Here is a 25016-nt window from a genome sequence, read left to right on the forward strand (position 1 = left end):
AGTTTAAATCCTTTCGGAAGAGAGCGGTCTACAAGTGAGTGATAGTAAAGTTGCATTCGATTTACACAGGGAATTTTGCAGGACATGCCGTGCCCTACTTGCTAAAACACCACAGTGCGAATACTTCCAAATACTTAAATTAGCTAAAAATTCAGGACATGTTACAAAGCTATATTTCCTAGAATTTCAGAGAATACAATAAATATTGGCCGCTTATTTTTTACACAGTGACGTCAACTAGGCATGGTAAAGCGTCAATAAGCTGCCAGGTCAGTTACCGATTTAATGGCGGAACTCTGTTGTCATGAACAAAATGTACCTTTCGATGAATAGCTGTTCCGTAAATCAAATCGGCACAAAGGAACAATGCGTTACGTAATCTATTGCTCCTCCAGGATTTAATAGCTCCATGGTTTCCACTACCTACATGACAATCTCGCCGGCATAGCCAATGTTCGTCGTGATAAGAGGGAGAGAGAGGGAGTGATAAAGTGTAGGCCTAGGAAAGAATAAGGATATACAGAGAAAGGAATGATATATAAATGTAATAATTATTATACACTGCAAAACAGTGTTTAGAAATTAAACACTTTTCTAAACACAATCTTGCCTTCACTTTTTAAACACGTTTAGAAGCTAAACATCATGTGTCAAATTCTGAACATTGTTCAGTGATGGTGTTCAATTTCTAAACATCTGACATCCATAATCTAAACATAACGTTTCTAAATACATTCTTGTCTTCACTTTCTAAACACCGTTTTTGTAGTGAGTGTAGAGACTAAACACATAACAGCACTAGGCAGCGTTATGCGTTACGTAATTGATACGTCCAGTCAGATGTATTTTACACCTGCCAAACACAAGTCACCCAATTATGAAAACTGGACGTTGAATGTACACTCTCATGATTATTGATTGACAACATTTTCCAATATGTCAGCGCTCAAATCGGACACAATAGAACTATAAACCATTCAGTGCGCTGGGGGAAACTATCGCACGGTGAAATAGGCCGTGTCATGACCAATAAAGTGACATATGATTTGCTCATGAATATTTATGAGGTGTAATAATGTTGTAGTTCTGTTGTATTGGTTTTGGTAACGTTCATCATGTCAGCAGCTGTCAATTAGGCCAGAACCGAAAATATAGTATATTTATTCTCTACAACTCTACAACTGTATTTTCTTTCTTCCTTTAGGGGGCTTGCATTTTCTTCGGAAGGGGGTGTTCCAAAATATACTGAGGGTGATAGAATTTTGAGACCAAAAATAGGGGGGTGGGGTTATAATTTTTAACACCCAAAATAAGGTGGGGTTATAGAATTATTAGGGGCGGGTGACTCAATATTTTTGCATTCTTTAGTTTCACATTCAAAATGTGCGTACAATCTATAGCTATAAAATGCAAAATTTGTACGCGCTCCGCGCGCCTTCTTAACAAAAAATGTCAAGCGCTCTGTGCACTTTTTGGCGCGTTGGTTCCGGCGATGAATAATTTGTCATGTTGTCTGTGTCGGTGGAGGGGAGGGGGTCGTATTTTTTTTGTCCGCGATAGAGGGGGAGGGGGTTGACTCCTGTCACCGATATAATTGCCCCCCCCCCCACCTTCCGAAGAAAATGCCAGCCCCTTTATATCATATGCTAATATGGTCCAGACTTATTCTTTCTTTGTGACAGCTAGCACACACGAATAAGATGAGGTCTACATATTGTAATTTCTTAAATAAAACACACCGTACCGGCAATATTTATTCTTTAATAACAAACCTTAAAATGATTAGGGCAAATGAAATGTAGGGTGGTATGTAACACGGGGTCAAATGCCATTAAGGGGTCAGGTGAAGTAATTGTTGGGGCACCAAAGGTGAGCATTTTGTTATTTCTCCCACATGATTTGATAGATTTTAATAGGACTTGGACTTGACTTCTCCCACATCTGTGCTTCTCCGTAGTCCACTTGCGTACATACTCTGGCTATTTACATTTTACATAAAATGCATGATTTTTATTAATTTGTGTACAATTGATAGATTTTCACATCTGATCCTTTCAGTCATCGCACTCCCTCTGTTTGCTAGCTCACCGAGTGCACTGCATACTTCTATGGATAGCCGCCCGGTTTTCTGGCGTAATAAAATAAATTAGCATCTTTAAATGGATAAAGCTTGTGATTGATCGTCCAGATCTCGTGATGATTTAAATCCTCCGGACACGTGCCATTACCACCATCTTCAGCGTACGTACACAACTATCAGTGGAATCTGCGGCGCTTTGTGTTGGCTCAAAAGTTAAACTCTCAATTGGTGCATGGACGTATGTCTCATTCTTCCATGAGAGACTAGGGGTTATTTGTTGTTTATATAATGTTGTTTGTAGCGGTTGATGTCAAATGTAAACAAGAGGCCAACATTGGTTTTGGGTGCAAATGTTAAACAGAGGTCACCGGGTCATATTATCCTCTTTGGTTATTATAATGGGTAACCACAGCACCTGATTGAGATTAATAACTTGTATTTAATGGTCGTAAATCGCGTAAATGTTATCGAATTCAGAAGCCACCACCTGGCATTCAACAGCAGCTCTATCTAGTGAAACTATTCTTTGCATCCTAATAATTCGAATCTCAGTTGGTAGTATCCATCGGCTCTGTATTTTTCCAGACAAGTAATGCGTACTATACGTGCAAAGACGGGCACAGGAAACATCGCTGTCACCTCGCTGACGCGGTCAACATTGCCCGGAAATCTCTACAGAAAGAGAAAGTTAATTAATTAGTTTGTTAATTAAGTTATTAATGAAGTAAACATCAGTACCTTAGCATCTCATTGACCAATCTGTCAATTTATTTTATTTATATTTTATTTTATTAGAAAAAAGTTGATTTGCCCTTAGTGACCGACCCTAAAATCTGAAAAACAAACAAACATTTTTTGTTTCTTTAAAAATTGTTTTATGATTTATTAATGTTATATCTTGATTTATAATATTTACAACTTTTTATGTTTAACTGCACGGCCCTGGTAAAATGATCTAACTTGTAATTTTGACATTTTGAGATAAATCCGTATTTTGGGTAATAGTCTGTGCGTTGGTGACATCCGCAAATAATCACCGTACCTCGTGTTGAAGATAGCAGAGCCTATCTTGACACCTTTTGCCACTTTCCGTAAATTTAATATGGTAAATAAAAATGTTATGGTAAATCTCACAGTTAGATCATTTTACCTCATTAGCCAAGACCCTGTAGAGGGCTCCAGCCGCAAACCCTAACGCATATATTAATGATAACACGGTAAAACAATCGATGTCAAGATAGATCAGTGTGTTTATTTGTGTTACGAAGTAAATCAATGTAAAACAATCTAACTTCCAAAATTACACAACTAAGTTAGCCACATTTTATACAAACAGAAGATTTTCATCAAATCAGGGCCTTGCAGTATAAACGAATAAATCGTCAATACTCGATTTCTGCGTTTGTTTCGTTAATTTGGCCAGTGTAAACATATAGATCCCTAGCGAGTGCTGGCGACGGTGGGTGTCTAAGGGTTATTGGAAGGGCGAAAAACCACTTAAAAAGTCCCATTGAAATACACGTAAATATAGATGAAAGTAAGTTTGTTTTTCTACTCCATGTAAAACCATTTTAAATATTTCAATCGCACCAATGTCTTCAATAAAGATTAAAACTTAATAAAAATATTTTTTGAAACAAGTTGGGACTAACTTTTGAGCTACGGGAACGTGAGCAGCGCCACCTTTATTTTCAGCTTGCATGAATGCCTCCTTACCATGTTCGCGCGCGGAATAGTTTTGGGCACCCAGAGCAAGATGTACCATTTTGTGATATTCTGAACATTGATTGGTTGTATATTTTTTAAATCTAATTATAATAATCAATCATGGCTAAGCATCTTGCTCCCAATGGATGCCTACATGTTTGCAGCACGGGCCTATTTTTACCGGACTATCAAGGGTTACGCCAGATGCAAAACAGATTTTGTGGTGTACAGTCACTGCGCGGTGATTTAAACATGGCGTCGTGTGACCGGTCGTCCTGTAACCTTTTATTACTTCATACTTCATACTTCCTCAGCTGGGAATCACAGAATGTCGTCTTAACGCAACATTATTGGTTAATATAAGGTTAAAACACAATGGATGATGAAATTGAAAAACACACACCCAACACCTCAACCCCACCCACACACCCACAGCCACACAAAACCAACCGACCCACCTGTTGACCCAGGGCAAGTCAACTATTTTTAGCCTAATTTATATGAAAATAAGCAGATTGTTTAAATAAAAAGATGATCAATACGGGGGAAGTGCATAGGTCTATTTACTGATTGGTTTCTGGGGATCGGTCAGCACCTTTTAGAACACAACGTAAAACGTAAAGCTAACAGTCATTACCCACCACTACGGTTCCATTTTGGTCCATAATAAACATTTCGTTGTCATTTGTACTCAAGAAGGTTGACACTTTGAAAGACTTGACCCAATCAGGAGCATTATATCCACCATCGCCCTGCGTGATAACGCCGGTAACGTATCTTGGGTGTCCTAAATGACATTGGCAATCAAGATAAATCAAAAATATTGTAAAGGTAAAAGTTTAGAGACTTGATAAGAAGGAGTTTATAAAACTTCAACTCTACTAGAATTTAATCACTTGGCTGGAGCGTTTTCTCATTTACCAACTGCGTCCTCCGCCGGATGTTATGGCTATTATAATTTATAGCTTGACAACCTTGGATAATGTCACACTCTTAGATGACGTTAGAGGTGTTTTTCGTGTCCCCTTGGTGGTTTTGGGTATGCGAAGGTTGTCCCAAACTGGATCTAAGTCCAGTCCAGTGTCTCTGTTCAAGTCTTTTTTTCCTGATGTGAATGGCTTCAAGGACTCTTCTGTAAAAGTCTTTGAATTTCCAGCACCTTTGACGTCATCTGAAAGTGTGACGTCATCCAAGGTTGTGAAACCATTATCAGAGCCAAAACATCCCGGGTAAAGCGAGTATACACTAATTGATCTTTATTGGCCATGACCTATTTTGCGTTGTTACCTTAATTGAGGTTTTTTTTTGTTGTTGCAAGACGAACATTTTGAGACCATTTTGGTCAAAATCAGAGCATTCACGAATTAAGTGAACTTCTGATTCCACATCTCATATGTACTGTTTATCTCTTACATACAATGTGTCTTGAATAGCTATTGTAGCCCACCAACTCTGTGGTTAAGAGGCTAGGAAATAATTCCTAATATCTCATACCCTCGTTTGTATGCCTTTTTCTAATCCTGCCTCACATGTCAAGGACAATTATAGCCCATTTAATTGTGCAATGAGGCTGTACAGTGTATGAAAATGTTAGCTTTTTTTCTAATCATGTTTGGATTCTGGCCATCACCTGATAACAGATCCATATCCAATTAGTTCAATCTTAGGGACCGTTCCCAAACACTTGCTAGGGGGCCTGATGTGACCCTCCTGGGGGGGGGAAAAAAAATGACTACAAATTTGCCTGGGAAAATTGATTGTATATGCTTTTCTATGGGGTTGACCCATAATTTTCACGTCAAAAAGGGGGCCCTGGCATTTTTTTAAAAGATATTTAAAGGGGGGACGAAAACATTTCGCGATGATTTTTTTTTTGCATGTTGTGAACGGTCCCTTACCTTTTTTGCGATACGCATTGACATCATCTTTGTGGTATGTTGTTAAGGGTAACCCTTTAGGTAAGGATATAGGCCTAAGGGGATATGATATGGATTTTCTACAAATTTACGTACATGCAATGTCAAATATCGTCCCTTTAGTATTTCATGTGAACAAATGTTATTAATTTGCATAATTAGCAATGTAATACGTACTTACTCACGCGTAAAATTCTAGGGATGTGTCAATAGGTCCACAGCAATGTGGCTCATTTCGTGCCAATGCGTAGCACATGAAAGATGAACTAACTGGATCTGGATCAGCTAATACTATGCAGTGTAGATAAAATAATTATAGACAATGAGAATACCTAAGTCAGCTTGTATCCATTCTTCTCCCGTTTGGTGCGCTGATGACCATGCATTGTTACCTCCTAGCCTTCCCTGTGTTGCCACTAGGTTAATATCGCCATACTCAGATGATGCTGTTATATGTCCATCTGGAATGTCACCATTTTCCATTCCCAGTGGATCTTTACACACTAGAATATCAAAAATACGGAAATTATGACTTACCACGTAGCACACGTTAATATGGCAACACTGTCTTGACTCTGTTCTCCTACAATACCTATCTGGTGAACAAAATATCAAAGGGGGAAACATTGCAAAATCGTCCCTCTAACTTTACCAGGACCAGGATAGATCTGCAAATTTTATGCTAAAACATGGTTGTTTGATGTGGTCATTTATTAATATTTCTAACACAAAACGTTATATAATGTTCAACTAGACACAGGCAATGCCAACAGCTATCACACTAATACACATATATATTTTTAAAGCTATTTTTAAAATCGATTATCATTTCTATCAAATTTTTATATATTTTTTTCTGCTTTTTTGTGGTATCTGGTAAATTTTATTCTATAAACTGTATATTTGTGTGCAAACAGAGGACGCTATTTACATATATTTTTAATTTAAATTAGGCAAATCATAGTGCTACGGACGACTAATCCAATCGATAATGACGCTATTGACATGTACGAGCGGAGCTCCACTGACCGAGTTTTGAGGTATTTTCACTGGTTTGCAGCTGTTTGCTGTCATTTACTCATCAAGGCGGACCACCGTTATTATAAGGACTATTCCAATTATTTAAAGATTGACATGTAGAGAATAAGCGATACTTGATTGACAGAAAGTACTAAATTTGTACCTATGACGGTTTTATGACACCAATCTTCAAAATACGACCAAGCCATGGCTGCCCGGTGAAACAAAATGTGCATTGGTATAACACGGCGAGTTTGGATAGATGGTAGGATTTCTTTTTAATTATTATTATTATTATTATTTTTATTATTTATTCTTTCTTTATTGAGGGTAATACTGCTTCAGTGACAAGCACTGCTTTTCAAGCAGGCCCTCATTGTATACAATGTACATGTTATAGCAACAAAATATATTACGATACACAATATTTACAAAGATAGCATACATAATATACTAGTATTACAAATAAGTATAATGGTATCATCAAATACAAGAAAATTATAAATACCATGATTCAAAATACAGAAATACAATAATTATATTTATACAAAAATAAGCAAGCAAATGAACAAAATGTAGATAAAGACAGGCCTAAATGTCTTTAATTTTTGACTGAAATTGGCCTAAAGTCATATTTTCCATCTGCGCTCTTACTGTCGGTGGCAAAGAATTCCATGCATAGGCTGCCCTGACGTGAAAAGTACGTTGACCTGAATTTGATTTAAATTTTGGAACAATCAATGTATTAGAAGTATGATTTCTAGTTATATGATTATGGTTATCATGAACAAAATCAAATTGAGAAGATAAGTATGATGGATATTCGTTCTTTAAACATTTGAAAACAGTCATTAATAGAGTATTATGCCATCTTTGATCAAGTTTAACCCACTGCAATGTATTCATTAAATCATTAGTTGGTGTCCTTATATCTGCTGAGAGAATTATTCTAGCTAAATTATTATGAAGTACCTGAAGCCTATTATGGTACTCTACACTAAAATTTGACCAGACCATGCTGCCATAATCAAAGTGGGGAATAACAAGAGCATTTGATAACATTACAGTGGTTTTATATGGAAGGAAATATTTTATACGTTTTATTATACCAGTTCTTTTGGAAATAGTTTTACTAACATTATCAACGTGAGCTGACCAAGACATCTTGCTATCAAATTTTACACCTAGATATTTAAACTCATCTACTCTTTCAATATCATTGTTGTTATATAATAAATGCACATTGTTGAACTTTTCAAGCATTTTGTTTGTACCAAAGATCATAAACTTAGTCTTTTCAACATTTAAAGTGAGTTTGTTTACTTTGAACCATTCAGCTACCCTACTTAGACATGACTCCATTTGAATTTTAAGATCAGATTCATTTTTAGCTTTACACATTAAAGAGGTATCATCAGCATACATTACAGTTTTACATTCAGACACAGCATTAGGTAAACAGTTAACAAAAATGATAAACAGTAAAGGACCTAAAATTGAGCCCTGAGGAATACCAATATCAATTGGCCTAAAGTCAGAAAGAGTTGAGTTAACATTAACAGTTTGTTCTCTGTTGTTTAAGTATGATTTAAACCATAATAATTCATCCCCATATACCCCATATTGTTTAAGTTTCCTAATCAGAATATCATGATTTACAGTATCAAATGCTTTCTTTAAGTCTATAAATAAAACGCCTGTAGCATAACCTGTATCCATATTCTTTAAAATGTAATCTTGCACATCTAGAAGGGTTGTTGTTGTGGAATGATTCGGACGAAATCCTGATTGAGCATTTGATAACAGTCCTACATTACTCATATATTCATATAATTGATCATGGACAGCTCTTTCAATGATCTTTGATACAATTGGTAATACAGAGATAGGTCTATAGTTACTAACATTAGTTTTATCACCCGATTTAAATATTGGAGTTACTTTAGCCTTCTTCCATGCATCAGGAAAAGTAGACCCATTCAAAGACAGGTTGCAAATATGAACAAGGCATTTTGAGATGAAAGGCGCAGCCAACTTTAATAACCTTACATTGAATGGATCTAATCCTGACGATTTACAATTTTGCATTTTACTTATTTGTTTGAGAACAAATTCATTAGATATTGCTCTAAAACTAAATTTGTTTACACTATGATTTTGATGAGAACATATAGTATTACAAGTGCATACATAATTATCATTGTTATTATTAAATTGACTCCCAAGTTCATTACCTATTGAAGTGAAAAACTCATTGAACTCATTTGCCATATCCTTTTTGTTACCGGAGTAATTACCATTCTTTTTAACAACTGCTGTAGGTATACTTGATGTTTTGTTTGGTATAATTTTCTTAATTGTTTTCCAAAGATTTTTACTATTATTTATGTTGTTACTTATAGCCTCGTTACAATAACTCTTTTAATATAATAAAAATGTATGTTCCCCCGTTATTAAAGCTTGTACCGGGTTGAAGATTCAGATATTTGGAAAAGAATAAGTAATTGAAACATAGGGCAAGTACTAAAATCATAGCTTTTATACTTTTTGATATATGATGCTAACTACTTCATTCCCTATAGCTACAACACAGCGCTACCAGTAGGGTTCAATTGCCTATTGTGAGTGCCCCTGTGTGGTGTGCATACATGTAGTTAACAATAACTGCATGATGTATGACCTATTCCTTACATTTTATTGCCATTTTTCTGAAGTGTCAACCCCTGTAAAATACAGACAAGATTTAAAATGAATAGCGCCATCATTGTTCAACTTTACTTTACTTTCGTTTTACATTACATCAAACAACCGTGAAAATGGGGGGGGGGGGAGGCAAAGTGAAGATAAGCGTGGCCTAAAACAGGTCAAAAAGATACTCATCACAAAATGTTGTCTCGGTAATTCGAGCCATAGAGAGCAATTTGCCATGTAACCAGTCGGTATGCTACCGCTAACCTAGTAAACTATGTACAAGAAGTGTTTTTACACTTGGAATGTAAACCATTATAATTGCGTATTACACATGCAGTATCTTATTCTGTATATCTTTTGGTATAGCGCACCCATACAAGAAAAGTAGCCCGCAAGCAAAGTAGCCCTCAATCGTTAAAGCGTTCGACTATGGTGCGAGAGGCTGCGGGTTCGAACCCTGCCGGTGCCTAGTACGCTCTTGTGGAAAAAAATAGTTAGCTTGAAATTCCCCTGAACTTACTGCTAATTTGTCTCGTTGTAACCCGTACGAAACTCGGGGAGCTGATCCTGGTTGCGAAGGTTACTTGTGGATTGTCTAGGGTGTGCGTTCTTGAAGCAGAAAAGTCCCTGAATTGTTGTTTATTGGTTTATGGAATGATGTGGGGCCGTAGTAGTCAGCGACAACCTGAAAAGTGCACGGAGGCTTGTGGATCAACGTCTAGGCTTTGTGCCTGTGCGTAGCGCACTATAAATCATTGCGCTTTTTGACGTAACACATTTTTATCAATCGCAGCAGCATATCACGAGAGGTATAACATTTAAAAAAATAAGATATTGCATCCATAAAGAACATACATATGTGTACATCCATATCAAAAGGATGCACTTGTCAGCTGCTACATGTGTCTCATTTCACATAATAACTGGGAATAAATACCAGACTCATTTCAAGTGGGGGTCACTTTATATCATCCCAAGTCACATGGCTTATTATTAATACAGAGAACATTACATAACCATGTCACTTTGGGATGATTTGAAGTGACCTCCACTTGAGATGAGTCTGGTATTTACTCCTAGCTATCATGTGAAATGAGGCACATATAGCAGCCGCCAAGTGCATCGTTTTGATATGGATGTACACATATATCCTTTTCTTGTTCAATTTTGAAAAAGATAGGCTCAGTTCAAGTGTAAAACTTCATTTTTGCGCAGTTTAGAACTTGCTGTGGGTTTATGTCTGCTTAAGATTTTGACAATAAGCCGGTCAAATTTGTTTCTTTTTCCACTTTATTGACGCTTCAGTAATTTCAACATAACCAAACTGTTATGGAGTAGGATGGGCCAGATGGCCCGGGCCCAGGGCCCCCAAATTTTAGAGGCCCAAAAATTTACCATGTGGGTCCCCGAAATATTCCATAATATAAGTTAAAAGTTATTTATTTTGTCATCAGACATTAGTTTTAACCAGATTTTGTAATTATTAGTTTTATTAAGAAATTAGAGACATGCGTTTTCATTGCTCACTAGCATGACTAGTGCTTTTAACTGAAATTTGGCATATCAAATTCAAAAGGTTTTTTATTTTAAGGACTTGATGAGACATTATGTTGAATGATTCATTAAAAGTTGTATGTTTACTGTTTATGAGCTTTCTGTGTAATATTTTGAGTGACTTTATATGAGTTTTGCTAGTTTTTGCCATTTTGACGGCAAAAACCGAACACTGAATCGTACATAATGTAAACCACTAGAATGACCATGATTGCCCCAGAACATTCTAGAACAGCAAGAGGTGGCGCTATACAGTAATTATGGTACAGTACAGTACAAAGGTGAATGATCCTGATTGGCATGTGGTGATGTAATGAACTTTTTTATTTTTATGTAAAACCATGTCTTGGACCAAACAATGGTTGAATTGCAAAACTTTGCGCGCTTCGCGCACATTGGCCCTTTTACATAGGGAAGTTCACCTTCATTTTGGGCTAATACTGACCACTTGAGTGCAAAAGCCTTCCTGGCGGTGAGTTTGGGGCCTCAAAATTTTGGCCTGGCCATGGCCCTCAAAAAGGTAAATCCGACCCTGAAAATATTTGATACTTTACATTAACCACTGACGATCAGCTTTAAATACAACTCGAACTCCAGTTTTTCTTTACTCTATGGTCATTACTTCAATTATTTGCACGTATTTCTTTCATTTGTAAAACCCGTCAAACATTTTGTAGTATGTTTCTTTGCTCGGGTATAGTCGCGGACAAAAATAAATAAAATTGGGTATCGCTGTAAATGTGTCATTTAATACAAAATGGTAAATTACTTCGTGTTTTATTTTTAACACAAATTCACTTAAGTTTTAAAATCTAAAAAATTCAACCAGATCCAAAAATAAAAATGCCTTTTCAGCCCTTTTTTTACTCACCCAGTATGAAGTGAAAGGTGATAAAGTTTTGATACAGAATAGACTAACCTGAGCATGTTACTCCATCTGCAGTATAACCGACATTACATGCGCAAGTGAAGGAACCATCGTTATTGGAGCAAACCGCATTTTCGCCACAATTATCAGTATTCAAGTCACATTCATCATCATCTGTAGAGAAATGTATAAAATAAGATACCTTGTTTGGAATTGGCATATTTCAGACAATATTTTGAAGATGAGTTACGCGATATCGTCAGCCTGCTACGCTAATTCCTAAGTCATTTTTTGTTGTAATTTTGAGACCAAAGACCAAAATGTGGTTCAAACATGCATTGGCAATGTAATCAACCTAATTACTTCGTATTCTAGCTTGAAATACAGAACATCTGTTCAGTTGTACTCCTTCCTGAAGCCTGCCTGTTCTTGAGCGATGATGTTCTTTGTCAGAGGTTTCAGTCTGTTCAAGATGAGTCTTGACATTATTTTGCTGGGGTGGCCGATGAGGCTGATTGTCCGGTAGTTTTGACAAAGCTGGAGGTTTCCCTTTTGGGGAGTGTAACCACTAGTGACTGAGTCCAAGGTGTAGGCCAGTTGCCTGTCTTCCAAATGTTTGTTAATCTTAGTGAGCACATCAATAGCTGCATCACGTAATGATTGAACAAGCTCACCTAGAATCTTGCTTATGCCTGGTGAACTTGTCCCTTTTCAGTGCTTTCACAGCAACCTACACCTCTTCTCGCACTTTCCTCATTATCTGGGCATTACTATGGGCAGTCTAGGATAGATGGATGACCTTGCAGTTCATAGTTGTACAAGTCGGAGCAATACTGCGTCCACCTGCTAAGGATCTCTTTTCCTTCCACTAGACACTTCCAGTTCTTGTCCTGGATAGTGGCACATCACCCATGGATCAAATTGATGCTATAAATCGGCTTCAGAACTGCATCCTTGATATTCAGTGCTGGATGACTTATGCTAAGTTGAAGTTAAACATGGAGAAAACAGAGTTCTTTGTTGTAGGCTCACCTCATAACCTTAAATCTATTCATGCTCTTAGTCTTAAAGTAAGTACAACTACCGTTAAATCTATTAATAAGGTCCGTAATCTTGGTATTATTTTTGACAGTACTATGTCTATGTCAGATCATGTAAATGGGTTATGCCGTACTCTTAATTTTCAACTCCGAAATATTTCTCGTATAAGGCGGTACCTCAATGAAGAAAACTGTCATCATGTTGTTCGAGCCCTTGTGAGCTCCCGCCTCGATTATGGTAACTCGCTGCTTGCTGGTATCACCGCGCGAAAATTCAACGCATTCAAAACAAAGCTGCTCGCTTGATTTTCGGTATTCGTAGACGCGATCATATATCACCTTACCTCACCCGTCTTCACTGGCTCCCAGTCAAGCAGCGAGTGAACTTCAAAATCCTTGTTCTCATGTATCAGTGTATTAAGAACAGTGCCCCTACCTACTTGTCTGAGCTAATTTCTATGTACAACACCCATTCCAGCAAACGTAATCTTCGCTCATCCAAGGACGCTACCAGACTTGCTATTCCCAGGACCAAAAGATCTGCAGGTGACCGTGGGTTCTCAGTGTACGGTCCTCGCCACTGGAATTCACTGCCCACTTCCATCAGAGAGGCCCCGTCACTGCAGATCTTTAAAAGGCATCTTAAAACCCACCTTTTTGAATTGTTGTAATTTCATTTGTTTTTATTTGTTCTGTGCAGCGCTTTGAACTGTGAAAAAGCGCTATAGAAATATTGTATGTATGTATGTATGTATGTATGCAGTTCTTTGCAGTGGTTAAATTATTTATTAGTTAATATGCCTTTCTACTGTTGCTCTTGTCCAGGCTGGACTGGACCTCTTCACACTGCTGACCAATCCAGTTTTCCTTCACTTTCTTAATGCCATTCTTAACCAGCTTGTTGTATTTTCCTGCTCTATCTCCTCCTATCACAGAGCTCCAGCACTTCCTATGTGATCTATGGCTTCTTTAAATGGCGGTCGGAGGCCGTCTCAGTGAGAGCTGTATTAAAGGTGTCAGTTAAGGAGTCCAAATCCAGGTCTGCATCATGCAGTCAGATCAGCGGAGCAAATTTCAATCCGATGTTAACTGCGAAATTCTTGCCACGTCTGGGTCCTTTAGTTTCTCGAGGTCAACATTAATACTAGAGCGAAATCACTTTTTGACCAGGATGTAATCGATCTGCTAATTGATGGGAATTAATATTGTCAAATCCATTTTTGGTGACATACCTTGTTACAGTTTTATGCTTCTACGCAGCACTTCATGAGTAATCGATCTGGTTGTGATAATTTCCATCAGGGCGGCTGTGCCATGTTCATCTTCTAGATCTTCTAGAAGCCTTATGTTGTCTACGGGTGTTGGTTAACACAGGGTTATTATAGGTAGCAAAATCCAACAATCTGAGGTCTCTGTCGTTTGTTTCCAGATTATTTTAAGGGTCACACACTGGCTGGGCGTCATCCTATACAGATATGCCAAAAAAATTACATACAAAATAGACTAACCTGAGCACGTTATTCCATCTCCAGTATAACCGGCAACACACGTGCAAGTGAAAGAACCATCGTTGTTTGAGCAATTCGCATTTATATCACAGTTATCACTTCTCAAATCACATTCATCAACATCTGTACAGAAATGTATAAAATAAGATATTTTGTTTCGAATTGGCCTTTTTAAGTCAATTTTTTGACGAAAAAGTTGAAGTACACGATATAGAAGAATAGAAAAAAAATTAAATCGATGATGAAAATAAATGAATAATAATCATAATAAATATAATAATATTATAAAGAGATCTTTGCGCTCGATGGGCATTCCGTTTGCCACCAATACAAGCCGTAAGGCATATTGTCTATGAACTATACTATAGATATACCAAAAAGGTACATACAAAATAGACTGACCTGAGCATGTAACTCCATCTCCAGTATAACCGACATTACATGCGCAGGTGAAGGAACCGTCGTTGTTGATGCAAACAGCATTTTCGTCACAATTATCACTTCTCAAATCACATTCATTAACATCTGTACCAAAATGTAAACAAGAGCGCTTATTGCACCGCAAACTGGTGGACCGAATTGAGCCTATCCTGTTGACCCCATGTGACCGTTGACCTTGGTTGACCTATGTCTGATGACCTTTGACCTCAGATGACATTATTATTTATTAATTAAAGACATTAACTAATTTATTAATTAAAGACATTAATTAATTAAAGACATTAATTAATTAATTAATTTAAGACATTAATTAATTTATTAATTAAAGACATTAATTAATTTATTAATTAAAGACATTAATTAATTTATTAATTAAAGACATTAATTAATTTATTAATTAAATACATTAATTAATTTATTAATTAAAGACATTAATTAATTTATTAATTAAAGACATTAATTAATTTATTAATTAAAGACATTAATTAATTCAATTATTTATGTTTTACTTATTTAACTGACTATACACTCTATCTCTCTCTCTCTCTCTCTCTCCGTCTCTCTCTCTCTCTCTCTCTCTCTCTCTCTCTTTCTCTCTCTCTCTCTCTCTTCATTTAAAGGGTTAATATAATGCACCCCATTGCACAACATTGTAAAATCCAATAAAGGGTCAATTTTTGGCGAATTTGCACAAGAAGAATAGAAAAAATAGTATCGATGGTGAAATTAAATGAATAATAATTATAATAATATTACATTACATTACATTACATTTGCAGGTATTTATGGCGGCGCCATTCACCAAGATACCATGGCGCTTACAAAAGTATACAAATGAGTCTTTAGCATAGACTTGAACATGGATGTGGTCGCAGCAGATTTTATGTCCACGGATAGTCAATTCCAGAGGATGATTTAAGGAAGCCCCATCATGCACTGCAAAAGTGTTATCACTAGAGTTTCAACTGCCCCATTACTTTTCAAATCCCATTGAATTCTGTGCAAAAGATGTTGTTTATGAATTGTTTTGTGTGTCATTATTCCTCGCGCAGGGAGGCGCGAGGTATTAGTGTTTACTTCTGAATCGAACGTGGGGACATGGGGAAACCCTAAATATAGTAAATTATAATTACCTTCATTTAAATATCTATGATACTTTTATTAAAACAAATATTCAAGCGATGATAGTGCTTAATATAAAAAACATAAAATTTCACTATTTTCAGAGAAAATAGAGTTTTTAGAATCAACGATAATTTGTTTTCTGCATAGAGGTTGATTTATTAATTGAATTGAGCATGCGTGTTGAGAAATTCGTTCGTTTGGGGCACTGATCTGACGCTTTGATAAAATTCTCTTTGAAAGGAAAGACCGGAGGGAAAGCTTAAAAGCAATAAATATATATAGTAACTCGGGGAAAATGATCCCTGACTCTTGGGGAGTATGAAACCGCAAAGGTCATGTGAGGTCAAAGGTCAGGTCAAATTTGAAGTTGCTCCGATTGGGCTGTAACTCGGGGGAATGACCCATGACTCTTGGGGAGTATGAAACCGCAAAGGTCATGTGAGGTCAAAGGTCAGGTCAAATTTAAAGTTGCTGCGATCAGGCTGTAACTTTGGGAAAATGATCCTTGACACTTGAGGAGTATCAAACCACAAAGGTCATGTGAGGTCAATGGTCAGGTCAAATTAAAAGTTGCTCTGATTGGGCTGTAACTCGGGGGAAATGATCCTTGACTCTTGAGGAGTATGATATTGCAAAGGTCATGTGAGGTCAAAAGTCAGGCCAAATTTGAAGTTGCTCCGATTAGGCTGTAACTTGGGGACAATGATCCCTGACACTTGGGGAGTATAAAACCGCAAAGGTCATGCGAGGTCAAAGGTCAGGTCAAATTTAAAGTTGCTTCAATTGGGCTGTAAGTCGGGGGAAATGATCGCTGACACTTGGGGAGTATAAAACCGCAAAGGTCATGTGAGGTCAAAGGTCAGGTCAAATTGGAAGTTGCTCTGATTGGGCTGTAACTCAGATTGGCGTGAGGTTCATATTGGTGCGTATGCACTAAATATGTATCTTGTTACTTGGTCGATTTCAGAACAAAAGTGATGTATGCATAAAGGATAATTCACACCTTCTGTAGATAACATAAAATATGAAATCGACTAGCATTTTGAATGTTTTTTTATTGTAAATATATCGGTCCAAATTAAAAAATTCAGTCAGTATTAGGGGGGATCAACAAAGTTAAAGGACATTTTAGACATTGAACATTTCTAAAATACATGTATAAACAATCAGAAGAAACACTGTCTTAACTGTAGTTATTATCAACATGTGTTTCCAAATGTATTTCTACTATCACAAAATCCAGTTAACATGGTTAAGCTTAAGTTTAATCTACCACACTATGGGACTATATATTGGTATATCTGTTAATCATCATCTTAATCAGTTTGTTCGACAAAACGTACGAATAAATATGTGTGTACTTCCACAATGTGAAGACAGATTCTTACCATTACAATTCAAGTTGTAATAGTTCCTTATCTTATCTTCGCCGTCACCACCCCACGGAATGTCCACGTACTTCTCGTACTCGGTATCAAAGGACCGTTCAGAAGAGTATGCATTGAATCCTCCAAGTCTGATGCTTGTACAACTACATGGATCTTTATCGGACAAAAACCATCGCCAACCATTGTGTTTATCTCTCTCTTGGCCAACTGCACAGACGTGTGCTCGAACATGAATCCCATTTTCTGAAAATTGAATACTATTATTATGTTTTATGAATAGTACCGGATGTCATTTCTCCCGTTTCCCCTTTTTACCTTTCGATTATCGAAGACTTCCTTTAAACAGGCAATTTATTTTAATTTTAGAGTCGCATAGGATTACCTTTCTTGTGCATAAAATACTGGAATAATCTCGTAAAACCGGATGATCTGATCCACCCACACCAATTAATATAGCTTATGAAGCTATTTAGAAATACCCGTTATCTCAGGCGATCTTCCTTGTATGCTTCTTTTATTCAACTAAAATTTTAAACTCAAAATTTCCAACAATTTTAGTAGGTATGTCACAGTGGCTGCACAATAATTCTGCTACACTGTGCATGCAAGCATAACAGTGAATTGAAAAGGGCGCGCTTCAAATTTGGCCAATTTTAGAAAACATCCATGTCGATAAATGAATTTCTTCATATGCTTCATTTATCCAAATTGTTTGAATTTTTAATATATGGTGTGTGAAGCCTTCCCGAGGCTACCATCAGGTCCCCCAAATTAAAAATTGTTTTGTTTAAGAACTACTGCCTGTTTTTATGGATTTTTGAAGATCGCTCATAAATCAGTAAATATAGGCCTACTGAAGTAAAGGAACTACCACCATTTAGCTGAAATACTAATCTTTCTTAGCATGTAAATTAATTCCGTCGACAACAAATGAAACACTTTCCTAAAACCAGTTGAAGCAAAACATTAATCAATGTTTTTTTTTAGGGAGTAGGTTTCCAAACCACAATAGCTCTAAGCCATTGTGTGTGTCCAAGGCCATACTATTTTTGTATACGCGGTAAATTAAAATTGCTGTTCATTTTACCGATTATCCTCCCATGTTAATCCAGATGACAAAATGTTAATTTAAAGTCTCATTGCAACTGAATTTTAATTTTTACTTTTCGGACTTGGCTTTGAGTAATGGTGACACATACCATGTTTATAGTAAAAATGAAAATTATATTCCAGACACCGTCAAAATGTCAAACTTTTAATTTTTTTGTATTGTTTTTAAATAATTAACTGCAGTTCATTTATTCAACCTCATAACAGGATCATACTTAAAAGATTTATGATGAATGAACAGACGTTCATTAAATATTGAAAAAAAACCAAAAATTACTCATGCCTAATTTGCATAATAATATCATAAATACATAATTAGCTGTAATTACCTAATCTGCATAATTAATTACTTTTTGTGTATTTTTTGTCATCAATTGAAAGAACTTTGTATACATATGTGTGCAAAAAAACCCGCACCTTTATATCATGTACGGTTTTCTATTGGCATCAATTTTGCATATTAATAAGCTGAACTTAGTCATTTTTTGAGATTTAATTTGTCTGCAGATTGGCCGAAATGGCTAAAAGAGTATATTTGATTAATTTATTATAATTATTCAATGATGGATTTTTTATTTTGTTTTCTGTAACGAAGTCAGGAAAAATAGGCATTTAACATGTGCTATTTAAATTAACGCTGTTTTTCCAAGCAAGCGTCCAAATAAACCTTCAAAATCTCGAAATGTGCCAATTTTGTCATTACAGCCATTTGTGGCAGGATTTCATTCCATCTACGAGCATCTTTAAATTGACATTACATCACAATGCATTGACCGATTTCAATTCTGTTTTTTGATTTTTGATGCTTTAATAAAGCTTAATAATGTAGGAACATTAAATAACGCGTTTCTGCTGCGATTATTTTTGAGGTGATATACCTAATTTTAGTGGACGACATTGATGTGAGGATCCAAAAACTATTGATATTCGCAATAAATTGTTACCAATAATCATGTACCGAATAGCACTACTGAAAATGTGATTTCAGCATCCAGATCAGCTGGTGCATTATTTACATGAGCTGCTTGACTTGCTTTATTTATCACATTAAAATAAGACAAGTACTAATAATAAGGCTGACATGCATCTCCAAGACGTATAAATAAAATATGAACAACGGAATACAGTGCAAGATAGTACGAGGATGGCTGTGTCACTTGATGCGCAAGACGCCTATTAAATCGACTTCATATTAATTTTTTAAATGTTAAATAGAATGCGGACTTGCTTTATTATGGTATATGTATATGAAACTAAATACAAAAATGCATTAGAACAAAGGGAATTATAGCACCAGACTACTTAATTCTTGGCAAGCGATATATTTCTGACATATGAAATGGATAATGTTCAGAAGCTAAATATCTAATTCCAGAACTGCGCACTCCTGCTTTAATCGCTTCAGATACGAGCATAGTCAGTTTAGTTTTTTTGCTGCTTTAATTTTAATTAAAGTCATACAGTAGTAGTTTTTCGGTTGCCATTACCAACGGCCTTTTTTAATTGGCATTCTGAAAAGATCCCTTGCGACGAGATGATGTTGAAACACTAATGACCGGGTTTTAGTTAATGTAAATTGCATTTCTACAAGATGCTGGTATTCTTTTAATCTAACAATAGCTAAATATTCAATATCATATTGAAAATTCATAGCAAGATTACTATTTCTTACTCACCCACACCAACACACTCACCCCGCCCATCTCACCCTGGTGCTATGAAAGGTACACTTAATGACTTTAGCTTTGTCATAGATCCATCCTTTTGTGGTCATATGGCATTTTTAACAGCATAGCACAACTTCCACTTCAAAAATTAACAGCTATAATTCTGGCATTTGCCTTATACCAATATCATGAATACAGAAGCGATTTTAACGTAACTTGGGTTGCAAACAATTTGAGATGTATTGCTGAATACTTATTAATTAAAACAATAATAAACAAATTATGTGGGTGTAATGTGGGGATTTAAGCATAGATTACTTACCTGACAGAATGCAAAGCAGTTGTAGTGTTAGTACAACGTTGTACCGATTCGTCAAGTGGTACACCCACATGATTAGCGAACTGAGAAAATAATATTAATGTGAATCTGTAACGGTGGATATGTACTTTCCAAACAAGTTTAAGCATCAGCAGCAACTGAAGTAACACCGAAATATCAAAATCTCCATCACCAACACTTGTTATTTCTGCTGTGCGTAAGTTTGAAATAAGAATATAAAACTTAAAAAGTTTACTTGCCCCATAGGAATAGTAATCTCCAGTTTAGCTTGGATTGTGAATTGTGAGTTTAAAATTTGACTTGATTGTATGAGATGATAGATGATTAAAGACAGCGAATATGCAATAAGCTAATATGCCTTATTCTGACCACAGATTACTTTTAATAACATTATGATAGTGTATATAATAAGAAGTATATAGTTTCATCTATGAACGAATTCGAAAATACGAAGAAAATTACAAAACTTACTTTTATCTAAGACTTATTCCATGTAAATCGGTTTCTTGCCCCTCCTGCAAATTCAGACACACTGGTTTGGTTGTCAAGCACAACCAAATGACGCAGATAACACGATAGCACAATAAGCCTTTGCTACTAATTACACTTACGCATGCGTGGAATATTTTATGATAAGAATTGGTATTATTAGTGATATATAAAAAAATGTAGCCCTATGTGTATTGATATGATAGAAACGTAGCTCATTTACTCATCGATGAAATAAGGATTCGTTAAGCTGTTATATCGGAGGAATAGTAAGTTTAACAGTTTTTGAAGGGAATTAGTGACAAATACTGGTCCTCGGTTACTATTTCCTCCGCTGGCGCATCAGAAATTAGTAAAATCAGCCAACAACATCTTGACCAGCAGCTGTCACTCAAAATATGTTTTATTTGTTTTTTGGGATTTTTTGGGGGAGTGGCCTTTCTTATCTTTACTCTTTCTCTTTGATTTTCTTTTTTCTTTCCTTCCCGTGCAAACCAGCATGTTAATATTAAAAGGCTCTTCAGCTATGCTTGAACAGTTTGCTTTAGCCTGGTCACATCAAGATCGATGATGCGCTTGAACCCAGACAACGACTTCATCTCTCTGACATTATAAAGTTTGGGAGCACCGAAGGCAAATGAAGCATCCACGGCCTTTCTAAAAGAGCGGGGAACCCAAAGGCGGGTAAGATCCGCCGATGAGCGTAGCCGAGATTTGAGACCAAGCTCAACACAACTATTCAGCAGTTGAATTAAATCAATCAGGAAACCTAGAGCTTGGACATTAATGCATTTGAAAATGTACAGAAGTAATTGGAAATGAATCTTTTGAGTGGAGCTCATTATGCAAGCTGGCAGAGGTGTGATATAAACGGCGAATACGCAATAGGTTGCGTATGTGAAAAACTACATAATCGAGTTTATATGAACAGACATGTTTAGAGAAAATTCAAGCATACCACCAGATGATTTTGGATGAATACACAGATTACCAAGTTTTGAGTCGAACATTCTGAAGCTTAGGCAAAACACGGTTATTTGCAAAATAATGAATTGTGTTTTTTCTGATTATATTGTCCTGAGCATATTGTCCACTGTCCTTTCATATATTATAGCAACAAGATGTTAATTTAGCAACAACACATTCACAGTCCCCAATGATCTTAGGATTGAGTTCAGCAAAAGATGGATGTCATCCGCGAAAGCATGAACAGAAACATCATATGCACGAATGATGCCAACAACCAGTGGCGTAGCTGCCGGGGAGGGTGGGGGGTGGGGGGGCAGGGGAGCAATTGCCCCCCGGCAAAAATTGCCTATTTGAGCCCCCGCCCCTAGCGCAATTACGGCCCCGCTCACTAGCGCAAGGAAAAAAGAGGAAAAAAGAGAGGAGGCGAAAGGGAGAGGAGGGGAAAAGAGAGAGAGGGAGAGGGAGGGGGGAAGAGATGGGGAATCCATACGATATGCATTTTTTATACCATACGATTATTATCAACAAGCCTGGCAAAAATTGTCTATTTGGGCCCCCTGCCCCCCCCCCCCTCCTAGTGCAGGGAAAAAGAACAAAGGAGGGAGAGAGAGAGAGAGAGAGAGAGAGAGAGAAAAGGGGGGAGGAAAGAGAAAGAGGGAATCCATAGGCCTACGATATGTATACGATTATTATCAATACTCGACAAAATACTCGACTTCTTGAAGACAAAGAAATAGATATCTTTTGAAATGCTAATTACACAAAAGCACCTATAAGACCAGTATATTGACTAAAAAAATAAAACAATAAAAGGGCCTACCCAAAAGAAAAAGTCGAAAAAGGTGGTCAAGAAGGCTGTGTCCGACATGTTTCTTGTATTGCATGCCCCAACCGAACATTTTCAGTATCGACACAAAAGTTGGCCGATTTAGTCATTTACCATTGAGCTATTTCAAACTTAGGGCCGGATTTACCATTAGACCAGATGAGTACGGGTCCAGACCCTAGGGTATGTTCCCCAAAACACCATGTTTTGGACCGAAATATGGTAACATTGCAAAATTTTGCGCGCTTCGCCCGCACTGGCCTTTACGTCAAATTTACCTTCATTTTGGGCTAAAATTGTCTGAAATTGGAAATTTTTAGTGCGCTTCGCGCGCACTTTAACCAGGAAAATAGCAAGAATTATGGCCAAAATTCATTGCTATTAAGACCAAATTAGTAATAAAAAGCAAATTTTTCTTGTGGAGCGCGCAATTTCTTTGAAAAAGTAATAACCCAGTTTACCATTTCCCTCTTGGGCCACTGTATTACCAAATTTTATTTGATATATTTGAAAGTGTACTTTTCTTTGAAAGTCCACTTTCTTTCGATAGGGGCGTCGCACCACCCGCACCTACCCCCATTTTTGTTTGGTGGATTTGGGCCCCGGCCCCATACAAGCTTGCCCCCCCCCTGGAAAAAATCCCAGCTACGCCACTGCCAACAACTGCGGCGGTATAGGCCTATTATACAGCCCTGAGGAAGTGAGTACGGTGGAATGTTCTTTGGAAAATGTATTCTTGACGTTGACGGTGCGGTTTTGAAGATGAAATTTAACGTCACTTCCCATGCTAAACCTTAGTTTGGCATGGGAATCCTACCCAGATCTAACTTGATTACTGTGTCAAACATGCTCCTGGAGCATGTACTTTATTTGAAGTAAGACAAACATGCTCATGTACCATATTTAATATTTCCATTTGTTTGCTCTTTTATGCGTTCTGATCCATGTTGCTCTTATAAATATTTTCAATTCAAGTACATGCTCGATGAACATGCACGATGTGTACTCATCCGCCGCCTTGTTGGAAATTATTGGGGCGGGTGTGACGGATCTCCGAACATCGGCATTGGCCCTAGAGTATGCCCCAGCTGAATAATGTGCCGCAGTCTGCTGAAGAGGTGGGAACACCCGCCTTCTAAACGTGGGTCTTCACGGCGCCCTGTGAACTATTGCTGGTTGCCTGCGTCCAGCTGCTTCCGGTGTTTACGGGCAGCTTTTTGACTTATAAATATTTTCAAGTACATGCTCCGGAAGCATGTTGCTCCAGGAGCATGTTCTCCTGGAGCATGTTTCTTATTCAAACATGCTCTTGGAGCATGTACTTAAATTGAAAATATTTATAAGTAGTCAAACATGCTCCTGGAGCATATACTTTAATTGAAGTAAGTCAAACATGCTCCTGTACCATATTGTGCAGGACCATATAGTGCAGGACCATAATGGTGGGGACCATATGGTCCCGCGACATCCATAGGCAGAAATGTAATATTCGCAACAGGGCGATAGCTCTTTAATGCGTTCTGATCCATGTTGCTCTTCTAAATAACAACAGGTGTTATGTTGAAATTGTTCTTTGAAGGAAATACACCTGATGCAAATGAAGTAAAATTTTACCTTTACTCGGGTCACAAAATTTACCTTTACTTAGGTCACAGATTCTAAAATTAATTTGCCTCAGAAAAACCGGTACATGATATGCTAGTCCCCACCGTACTAAATGATTCCGCCGCCACTAGTATTGAGTATTATTCGGTCTGGTTTTAAGATATCGTAAGAAATCTGATACCAAATTTTGCCATCCAATTTCTTCCAATGACGCATTCATAAAACAAAAGACCACAGTGAAAACTTGACGCTTTAAGTTATTTATTGTAACTATTCTACTTACAGTATAAAGGTTTAGATAATAACGTCAACTTTCTTTTGATACCAAATTAAAAGGACATTTCGTGATCCACAGTATCAACCCCCACTTTTCTATTAAAAAATGAGATTTTTATATCACTAGAATTAAAACCTCTGACTACATAAAAAAAATGTACAAAAATTGTCTTGCAGATTAATTCGTTTAGTAAAGATATCGAGACATTTGAATTTCAACAACACATTACAACACATTGTCTATCATGACTATGGAGCAGTGTAATACACACTGCAAAATGCAAAATCGGAATCAAGCGGAACTTTGGGAATAAGCTTTTTTCGTGGAAATGTTATAAAACGAGGGTGCTAGGATCACGAAACACTCCTTTAACATACTCTAACTATTTATGAAAA

The 25016-nt window shown here is 36.8% G+C and overlaps 1 protein-coding gene across 1 annotated transcript; it reads right to left on the bottom strand.

Moving 5' to 3' along the window:
• Positions 1-1691: 1691 nt before the first annotated feature.
• On the bottom strand, positions 1692-21005 carry LOC140140009 (uncharacterized). The gene is made up of 9 exons (XM_072161818.1): positions 20927-21005; positions 20438-20517; positions 17339-17581; positions 14787-14909; positions 14385-14507; positions 11888-12010; positions 6036-6206; positions 4429-4574; positions 1692-2752 (listed from the first exon to the last, which is right to left on the bottom strand). The coding sequence occupies exons 2-9, from the start codon at positions 20505-20507 to the stop codon at positions 2600-2602; spliced, it is 1152 nt and encodes a 383-aa protein (XP_072017919.1). The 5' UTR covers positions 20508-20517; positions 20927-21005; the 3' UTR covers positions 1692-2599.
• Between the last annotated feature and the right edge of the window lie 4011 nt (positions 21006-25016).

Source organism: Amphiura filiformis, chromosome 18 (assembly GCF_039555335.1).
Source record: "Amphiura filiformis chromosome 18, Afil_fr2py, whole genome shotgun sequence".
NCBI lineage: Eukaryota > Metazoa > Echinodermata > Ophiuroidea > Amphilepidida > Amphiuridae > Amphiura > Amphiura filiformis.